The 11,338-nt window shown below is 32.2% G+C and overlaps 1 protein-coding gene across 1 annotated transcript in view; it reads left to right on the top strand.

Annotated features, from left to right (window-relative positions):
* Nucleotides 1-682: 682 nt before the first annotated feature.
* LOC126969259 (alpha-tocopherol transfer protein-like) overlaps nucleotides 683-11,338 on the top strand; it is a 55,444-nt gene continuing 44,788 nt past the window's right edge. The window contains exon 1 of the mRNA XM_050814631.1: nucleotides 683-903. Coding sequence (XP_050670588.1) covers nucleotides 846-903 — 58 coding nt within the window. The 5' untranslated portion in view covers nucleotides 683-845. The remainder of the gene's footprint in view (nucleotides 904-11,338) is intronic.

The following is an 11,338-nucleotide window of genomic DNA, read 5'->3' as shown; positions in this document are numbered from 1 at the left end:
AGCTTTCAAATAAAAAAAGAATTATCTAAATCGGTTAACAAACATAAAAAAAGAACATACCGACGAATTGAGAACCCCTCTGAAGTCGGTTAAAAAAATTGTTATTCTTGCAGGCCATTCATTACATATTAAATTATGTGTTGACAAAAGGCTTGTGAAAGTTGAAACCATTCATTATTTTCAAGACACAATTTTGCCACCACCAAGGTGGCAATTTTGATAAAATTATGTCTTTATAATGTACTTGCATAAGTTCAAAACTTTTTCTATTACACTTAAGTTCAATAATTAAATAACAATGCCTCTCAAGGGATGAAAATTTCTTGGAAGCTCGGGTATAAGGTTAAGCGACCAATATTTTTCATAGATTATAAAATACCTATGTAGTGTCTCTAAGTCGAAAGAATTTTAATTGTTTTATCTAAACTATGCAAAAATATATTACAAGTATTTACTCACTGTGTACGAAGTAGGTAGGAACCGCAATCTCATTATTAGAAGTAAAAATTAAGGATAATATTATAATCCTAGGCACCACAGACGACACCATAGCCCACGGGGCACGGAGTATGCGCATTGTGCCTTAAAAATATTTACGGTTCACCGTGACGTTTCAGAATTCAGACTCTAGTTAAGTCAGTATCAGTAACGACAGTAACCAGTTAGGCAGTTACGTGTCAAACATCGTCGTGAGAACACGTTTCGACGCGGCTACACTTATCCGGATCAAAACAATAGATAAAGTGATCGTATATAACGAAACCATATGAGAAATACGATTTAAAAAGCTTACGTTTACCGTTGTGTTCAAAACTAATAACAATAGGTGGTCGTAACAACTAACAATGCCTGCAGAAACGGAAGCTTTGTCTAAAGTTGTGTTTCGTGATATCACCAACGATGGTAAGTTTTGATACCTACATTTGAACAACCACTGTTAATTCGAGATTAATAACAAAAACCGGCGTTTAAATTGAATCTATTATCTCCTCTATCTATCTACTTATATCGGAAGCTTCTTAAAGTGTTCGGTTTTTGACACACGGCTTTGCTTGATCCACTTAAAAATAACAGTAAAATGCAACTTTGCTTATGTGGGTCAAGTGTGTAAAAACCTAATCGAAATATTTAACTTTTCAGTAAGTATTTAGGTCTAACATAATATTTAAACGTACCTAATACTACTAGTGAATCATTCCAATAATTTTGTTATTCATTATCATAATACCTACATATCTTTGGCATAGTACCTACCAGTATACATCGTAAAGTTATGAAGGCTGAAGCTAAGTTGTTAAAATTGTTTTATAAGAGAATTCTGTTTATTTAGAAAGCTCTACTTTTTTAAATAAACAATAAATAATAATAAATAATATTAAATAAACAAATAAAGAAGAAAATACATTTTCCATAACTCTGACATTCATAAGTGTATATAATTATGACATAAACAGTTTGTAATTTTGTATAGTGTATCCGTGTATCCCGCATATCTGGGACTAAATAAACAAATTTAATTTGAGTACCATCACAAATTAATTTTGATTTGATAAATTTTAAACACTTGTTTTTTTACGAAAGATTAGGCATTATTGTCAAAAGAGAGCACAGAATAGAATAGACAACGTATAATATATATGTAAACTGTATAGGTACCTACTCTACACATACTACCTATTTTACGGAAGGCATACAGATATATAACTTATATCCATAGGGATACAACAGCAAGGTATATCACGGGCTTAACCATCTTACTGTGATATATACACGAAAATTCTTGTGTAAATAAATTAAAAATCTTAATACCTAATGTAATTAATGAAAGGTTGATGCATCCAATGTACGATAATTTATATTTATACAGTTAATTCTATATTACTTTTTGTGAAATAGTTTATATTATTGCATTGATGCATCCCCTTACAAACTAATTTGTTATGTATACAAAGAATACAGCCATTGTAAAATACTCTATTTGATTGAAAAGAGTGGCCGTGGAAATTACACAATTACCCATTATAGCTATTACTTAATACTGGATGATTTCGTATTTCAAAACACAGTTGAGGCCTCCTCAGCTTAGGTCTTTAATGCAACTGAAATTAAGAAATACAAACCCAAGTAATGTTTGGTAATGCCTAGTTGATTATTTCATTCATCATTCTTTGCCTTTAAGATTAGTTTTGAAGATAAGGTCCTCATGGTATATGTCCTTATGAGTTGGATGTCGCGATTATAGTTACATTCTTAGTAATATAGCTATAAAGTATATCTTTAAGTGGTTATCAATATGTGTCGCAATTTTAGCGATTTTTCGAATCTCCCTCTCCACTTGGTGGCTCGTCTTAAGATTTTTCTCAAGCTAGTTAGGTACCTACTCAATATCTTCGCGAGTTTTACACAATGCGTATTTTTAATGTACATTTACTTATCTGCACTTTGTTGTATTGCATTGGATTTATGCGTTATTATTTTTATTTACGACAGTTAGCTATCATTATTTTTAAACTCAATTTAACCCAGATTTCACACTGACTCTCGAGGTGAACACAAAACATGAAGTGATATCTGGACCCCTCGCGCCTAGTACCTTTTATTGATAATAATTATTAATAAAATAAAATAAGTAACAAATTGTTTTGCATTATTAATGATTATTATTTGATAACCCTTTGGTTGTGCCGTCTGTGTAAAAAAGTATTTGTTAGACCGTTTTGTTTAAAATAAGTCATCATATTTTATGCAAATCAATTTAAATATAAATATGTATCTATTAATTGTAGTTATTATTTTAAGTAAATAGATAAAAGTTCATGCAAACAAATATTCCTATAAAGACAAATGAACTTATTTCATATCCTTATAACTATTAACTATTTCACGGTAGATATATAGTTATATCCATACGGATATATAACTATATAACCGGTCTTAACCAACTTTAACAGGCACTAATGCGACATCGTCATAAAACTTACGTCGATTTCACTTTTCTTATATATTAGCAATGAGTTATACATTAGGTACGTTTTCATAATTTAATAATAAAATAAAATAACTGAACATATTTTGTTAAAATTTAATTAGATATTGATTGATCATTGATTAAAGAATATAATAAGAAAGTCATAATCTTACTATATACATATATGTATAAATTACGTGACACGTTGTTTGTCCGCGATGGACTCCTAAACTAATGAAAGGATTTAGATCGAGTTTACTTCATGGAGTGCAGTTTAGTCCAACTTGAGAGATAGGATACTTTTTATTTCGATTTAGGACCCATAATTATTTTTATTTCCAATATTTGTTTTGTATGGTCATATTTTCTGTGAGAGAATTAAGTGACCCACGGTTTGACAGTTCCACTGTGAAACAATTTCATTATAACAACAGCGAGCATATTGTACGAAATAATTCTTGATTTTTTGAAATATTACCTATTGGCAAATTCCTATAAAACACAATTTTTTTATTATCTACAGAACAACGTCTGTCGGGTAAGCTAGTAAGATAATATTAATAAAATAGCCTCGGTAAGTCACACTACTTAGCTATCAAATAGAAAAAATATATAATAATAGGTACATATAAATTACTAAATATTTGTTTTATCTTGAACTAGTTGTGATCATGCAAGGGCTAAGGCTAGGGTTGCTAAGTTATCTGTAAGATTCTCTGCATCTTAATTGTGATGTCAGAGAGCGTAGTAGAGTAAACAGAGATTACTTGTCACATTCATATTACATTAGGAACAAACATAAACTTGTTATGCCTACTACTCGGTTGGGTCGAGTTAGTAAGTCTTTTGTTGGGCGATGTATATGCTTCTACAATATGATCCCAGAAAATGTACAAAACAAATGTGTTACGAAATTTAAAAGAATTGTTAAAAAAACGTTTGTGTGGGAAAGGTTATTATAGCATAAACGATTTCTTTAATGACACCACGGACTGGGAATAAAGCGAACACCCTCAGGCTCTTTAATTATAAATGTTTATTGTACGATATTACATTGTAATCCATATTTTATATTTAAAAAAAAAAGCCCGCTGAGTTTCTTGCGCCCATTCTTTTCAGGTCTGAGGCAGTCTCTTTTGAATGGGTGGTAGATTTGACGTTCAATAAGTGATTTTAAATCCTAATTTATCATTCATTATCATCATTATTATCGAATAAAAATATTTGAATTTGAATTTGAATTGACTTGACTGGTAGAGTCTGCATTTAGAAACATTCGTGTGTTATGGGTATGGCTACCTACCACTGCATAGTTCGCTAAATAAAAAAGTTTTTTACTGTAAGCGATTGGTATGGGCTGAAAAATTTAGATTTTGTACAAAGAGTATTTCTACATGCTTTATTAGTCTTAAAGTTTACAAAGTACACCTACATGAAACAGAGTACAATACTAAATATTTCAAAGTACGGTTGGCGACCCTACCAAAGTATTTGTTTTGGAATGCATTTAAATGTTTTTGTTTCATTCATGATTTAAACAAAACAATAATTAACAAGCAAATCAATTAGATGTTCCGGTTACAGTATGACTAATCTTGTTCATATTTTTAATTAATTGATTCACTTCCGGTCATGTTTGTGAGCAAGGTCTAGCTCACTTTGTTTAAAGAACAAACAAACACACGAACACATAATTTAATATAAACCCATCTATCAACATGGACCTAAATCCAAATTCCAACTTAGTGTTTTTAAAGTGAAAACTTCTTTTGGAACACATATTTTTTTAAATGTTAGTCCGATCCGTCACGCTCTGAAGTGAAAGGCTCGATCGGGTGAACTCGGGACTGGCAAGTGTACCCGAGCGAGATAGATACAGTCAGCTCTTCGCTGTCGTGTTGCCATTGTTTCTAATACGTAATAATTTATTAGTAACTAGCTGACCCGACAGACGTTGTTCTGTACATAATAAATAAAATAATGTTTTTGTATGAATTTGTCAATAATATATCATAACATCAAAAATTACTTCGTAAAATATGCACCCTGCTGTCGTAATGAAATTGTTTCACAGCAGAACTGTCAAACCGTGCGTCAATAAATTCTCTCATAGAATTTATGTATGGACACATCAAAGGAAAATAAATTTGTTGTTTTTATTTAATTTAGCAGCTGTTTCCTATTTATTCATCTTTTAAACCTTCTCTGGACTTCCACAAATAATTCAATTAGCCAAATCGGTCCAGCCGTTCTCGAGTTGTAGCGAGACTAACGAACAGCAATTCATTTTTATATATATAGATAATAATTATTTATCAATTATTTGGTTTACATTGTGAGGTTAGTGTGTGTAGTTAGTGGTTTATCGTGCGAATATTATATATATTGAGAAAATATTATAAACATTTAAGTAACTTTATACAAACAATTATTGTCATTTCTTATGTTAATTAACACCTATTGTATCTTTTGTAGAATACGTATATATATACGCATTTATATATACAATTAAATAAATAATAATAATTTTTAAATTTGTGACTAGTTTATCATTTAAAATACGATCCATAATAATACTACTTATTATATTATATAAATGGATTGCTATTGCCAATGAAGTTTCTGCCGTGCGATCTGAACGCACTCAATTTTTTTTTAAATTGAAATTTCGCTGCGGCACGATGTTTTCCAAAGCACTACTACCGCGGTACGTGATTTTTACTGAAAAAAAAAACCGAATAATGAGTTGCATTTCATCTTTGAAGTTCCTTTTAAATAATAAAGGAACTACTGCTATAGAATTATTGTTATTTTATTACGTTTTAAACTAAAGGTAAATAGTTAGTAGCATGTCTACGGGTTTTAATTACTGCTTTAAGTTTTTGACATTTCTCTCGATGATAGAGTTCGAATGGAACTCTATCATAATAAGAAAACGCCGTACGGCTCTTATTGTGCCGCTGTCGGAGCTCGCATCAAAGATCGACTGTTACCTGGAGCTGGTCACTCTGACACACAACCTGACAGCGATCTGAGGTGATGTGCGTGCCATAGAGCGAGGTCGTGCTGGAATGTCCAAATAAACGGAAGCACGTCTCCAGCATTCAGATAACATTGGTACTTCCAGTATATTTTAGTATTGCTATGGGGCGACGCAACGATATTAATACCATCTTTGTGAAGAAGAGGGCTATTCGCGATATTTATAACCTAGCTCCTAATGAATCATTGAGAGCAAAATTTGCTGTTGCTTCTCAATATATTCTTGATAATGTTATGTATGTAGTAGGTACATAGGCACATAAGTGAAGTTGCTGGAAAATATTATAGCCATAATGTTTATACCAAGAACAGACACAAACTTATAATGTCTACTACTCGGGTAAGTCGAGTTAGTGAGTCTTTTGTGGGGCGATGTATATGCTTTTACAACAAGATCCCAGAAAATGTTCAAAACAACGACCGCTCTCCGACTATTAAATAATAAGTTTTATTGCACGATATAACATTATAATATATTGAGAAATAAAAGAAGCCCGCTGAGTTTGTTGCGCCCGTTCTTCTCAGTGTGAGGCAACCTTTTTCCAGTCGGTGGTAGTTTTTGACTTTCATTAACTGATATCCTATTATCCTATTATTGAATACAAATTGATCCTAGTTCCTTTCATCTGTTGAACGGAAAAGATTTATCTTTTACATACCTTTCCCACCATTCCTTAATGCCACTTTTCTATATTTAGGGTCAAATGTTTTATTCGAAATGTGTTTATGCATATATCCTATGCAAAAACATGCGACTATTACAGCACGTAATATCACCAAACCTACAACCACAAAGCCGTTCTATTTAAAAAACATACTGTAGTGAGTAAAAAAAATTATTGAAGTAGGCGTTACTTTGCGGAAATCCATAATTATCCAAATGATTTGAGTGTTCTCTATTTAAATTATATAAAAACTAGCTGACCCGGCAAACGTTGTTTTGCCATATAATTTGTATTGATCTTTTCCTTGCTAGTTGACAAGAGATGGCGCTAGTTGTATTCATTAGTAACAATCTTCTTTTATATTTTAGTTTTATAAATTATAGCCTATTTGTTATTCTGGTGTGTAAGCTATATTATTGTAAAGTTTCATCAAAATCTTTTCAGTAGATTTTGCGTTAAAGAAGTTCAAACATACATCCAGACATACAAACTTTCACATTTATAATATTAGTAGGATGTAAGCACACTTTACACCTTAGTCGTGTGTCAACTGTCATTGTCCGAATAAAATCTGACCTAAATAAATATTTTACATTGCTGCTTATTGACCTGTGACAAAGAATATTTTAAGCAATTATTGGAGTAAATACGGCAATGTATAGATGTATCAGTTGAAACTTATTATTATGATGTAATTCAACATCTTGTTTAATATTTCGGGTTTTTTTTTAATACGTCGTGATTTGTCTTTATGTATTAGAACGTCATTGGAGTTTTTACTCGAAGTTTTCATCGCACTTTGACGTGAAGTTCGTTGAAATAAGGCTGCTTGTATTGTTATTTTACTGCGAGTGATAAGTTTTACAGGAAAACCTGAGCCAGGTTATACCATTTTTGCCACTTTTAGAATTCATTTTTGATAGGTAAATAATAACATTCAGAAACTGAAATAAATATAGATTTTAGGATCCACTCTTTGTTCTTACCATGTACCCGTTTAATACACGATACAATACAATTTCTCGATAGAAAAAAAATCCCGAACGCACTTCGATTTACAGTTTTTTTTCAAGCCAAATTACATTTTAAACATGTTATAAAAAACTCTTTATCTTCTATAATTAATACCACTTTATAGTTAATTTTGGAATCGATTCTACCTGATCGTTCTTTTTTTCATTACATTTATATATTTTTTTATCGATTATTCAAGTGATTTTTGAAGGTTACTCATCGAGGAGGCTTTGCTTCATGCCCGCGAATAGGTTATTTCGATTGGTAAAACGTCAGGTTAAACGCTCAAACATACTCTTACTATTAACCTTGTTATAAGTAAGTAGGTATTGTAGACACAATTGTGAATATTGATTGGTCACGTGACTTTATAAACAATTGAACATATTTAAAATATACACACGTATTATATTAAGAACATATCAATTATTACTGTATGTTCTGTATAGCTCAACAGATTTTCTAAATATTAGCGTCTGTTTTACATTTACAAGTAGAGTTCTGTGGATTTTTATTATAATTTTGTGACGGAAAGATCAATTTAGTCTTTGTTTTTCTGCAAAATATTTAAATCACTTAATTACTCCTAATTTGGTTACTTTTTATTTCTATTGTTATTCATAGTTTACACACATATTTCCTCCAGTCGCTTAAAGTTTCATGTACACAGGGTTCCCACAGGACAACATTTGTTTGCGTCCACTACAAGATTATATTAAAATAAAATATATTTAAACATGAAAAGGAGTTATAAAGTTATATAGTTCTGCGGCTTACGTTTTAAACCTTTATAAAGTATTTTTTAAAAGAAATGTTAAAATATTGATGACCGCACTAGTCATTATATAAATATAACATTTGTTTAAAAGTTACTAAATCGTCTCCGCAAATAAATGTATTTATGTGTAGAAATAAAAATATGCATATAAATATGTGACATAAGCAATGGATGAGTAACTCTGCCGGAACTGATAGAAAACCTTGATGAATTATGACGAATGTACAAAGTTCTGTAAGTAATAATTAAAATTACTTTAAGCCGCGACCACAGATTATTAATTTATACAAATGATTTAAGTTTTCTTTAGTGTCGAATTGTTTTAAAAACAAATATTGGCGGAATTAACACTAAAGAAAACTTAAATCATTTGTATAATTATGGATTTCCGCAAAGTAACGCCTAATTCAATAAATTTTCTTATTAATTTATGTTTATTATATAGAAACTCTCCAACATACACTGCTATGCAGACGACAGCACTGGTGATGCCGTATGGGAATCGTCGACCAGTGCCGGGAGAAACTTGTGTCTTGATACGACTCCTCTTTTGAGAAGGTCGTGGGGTAAATTATACCATGTCTAATTTAACCCCCAGAAGACTCAAGTTTGCGCGTTTACCACTACACATTCTAGCGCTTTACAAAGCGCAGGTCTGTGTGGCCGACACATGGCGTATTGCTGTCATCTCTGGTCTGGCGCACCCCAGTATCAGCTTGATCCATTTGACCGCGTGCAACGTAGAGCAGCTCGAATTGTCGGGGACACATCGGCTGGATCACTTGGCGTTGCGTAGAGAGGTCGCATCATTGTGTGTCTTCTACCGCATTTATCACGGGGAGTGTTCCGAAGAGCTGTCTGTCTTTCACCTGATTCCTGCCGCTGACATTCCATTCATTCCACCTTCGCACAACACGCCACAAATTGGGATATCATCCACACCATCTGGATGTGTGCGGTCCTCCACAGTGTGCTTTGCACGGAGCTTTCTTTCACGTACTACAAAGCTGTGGAATGAGCCTCCTTGTGATATGTTTCCGGGACAATAAGACATGGGTACCTTCAAAAAAGCACGTACACCTTGTAGAATAAATAAAAAAAAAATAATAAAAATGTAGAAAGCAATGACGTTCTGTATATTATACATATGGACATATCATTCTGATAGCGGAACAGCAAAAGTGTGCTTGCTCACTTTTCTCCTTAGTCGTCTGTCATCACTGTCCGAATAAAATGTGAACTGAACATTGCTGCTAATTGACCAAGAATATTTTAAACAACTGGAGTCAATGCGGCAATGTATAGATATATCATACGAAGCTACGTATAACAACTTAACTAACGTAACAAAGGCAATATAATACACCATTATAAGTTTATTATACACAGTATATATCTACATACATATCTATTTAGAACGTCATTGGTAAAAAGTGATTCATCCCGAGGTCATAATGATGAACACACTGTAAAGTCGTTCCATCAAACATATTACAGTATATTTTTATTGAATTAGGTGTTACTTTGCGGAAATCCATAATTATACAAATGATTTAAGTTTTCTTTAGTATTGGCGGAATTAACACTAAAGAAAACTTAAATCATTTGTATATTACAGTATATTATAATCAGCTTTTGTTCACGACTCCGTCTGCGTGGTCGCATTACGTTCCCTCGGTAACTCTAACCAAAAAAAAAACTGACACACCACTTTTACATTGTAATTATTATTATGACTGGTACTCACGATATTTATTTTATATATTTATTTTCATGTAATCAACAGCGTCACAATTTATATACTTAATAATTACATTATTAAGTATAAAAATAAGGCCAAAACTGATTACATTATACCTATATACTGTAATCAGTTTTATTTTTATATTAAACAAAAGAAGTAACATTTTATGATTTAAACAAGCCAGAAAGGGATAACAAAATATTTACAATTACTATAGTAAGCAACTTAGAAAATAAGCCTTACAAAATAAGGTTAAGTTAGGTAAGTGTGTGTGCGTGTATGTAAGGTTGTGTGACTGTGTGTAGTGTATTTGAGGGTATGTAGTATGTGTGTGTGTGTGTTAAGATAATCATTGCAGTCAATGTATATTTCTTATTTCTTTTTTTAGCTGTAATTTGGACAAGCAAAACATATCTAAATTAAAATAAGCTTTATTGTAGGTGAGAGCCAGACGTTGCAGAACACAGTTTTGTGTGTAGTTGGTGTTAGCTTTTGATACAGCCAGAAGGTGCGTGTGACGAGTTCTAAATGATGGGACGTTCAATGAACAACTAATCGCTAATAAGGAGGGACAATCAATTTTACCATTTAGGATTGCTTGCAATAGCAGCATATCGTTTAGCTTTCTTCGATTGGATGCCGATATTCGATCCAATTGCATGAATCGTGGTCACGGCGGAACTCCGCCGTCATCGGATCAAATATCGGCATCAAATATATATATATCGTGAGTACCCGTTATAATAATTACAATGTTGAAGTTCCATGAAAGCTTAATAACATACACCACTTTTATTTTTTAAAGAATTTCACTTTTTTAATACCAGAGGAATCATTAGGGCTCTTTAGAAAATTGTACTAGCTCTAATTCTAACTCTAATTGTACTACCCATGTCGTATAACCCTGCTTATTCCATAGTTTCGTTGTACATGGAAGAAAGCCCTTTCAAACAGCACTGTAGAGTGTAGAGGAACCCTAGGCATCTTAATGTAGATGATATCTTAATTCATGTCGTGTCATGCCAAGGTATCAAAAAAATTTAATAGCCGATCGTTGTAATGGTTCGAGCTGATACTGGGGTGCTCACTCTTCGATGATATCTGTCATTGCATGAAGCTTCAATACA

This window comes from Leptidea sinapis, chromosome 17, assembly GCF_905404315.1.
Source record: "Leptidea sinapis chromosome 17, ilLepSina1.1, whole genome shotgun sequence".
Classification (NCBI taxonomy): Eukaryota; Metazoa; Arthropoda; class Insecta; order Lepidoptera; family Pieridae; genus Leptidea; species Leptidea sinapis.
This window is presented reverse-complemented; position numbering and strand designations above follow the sequence as displayed.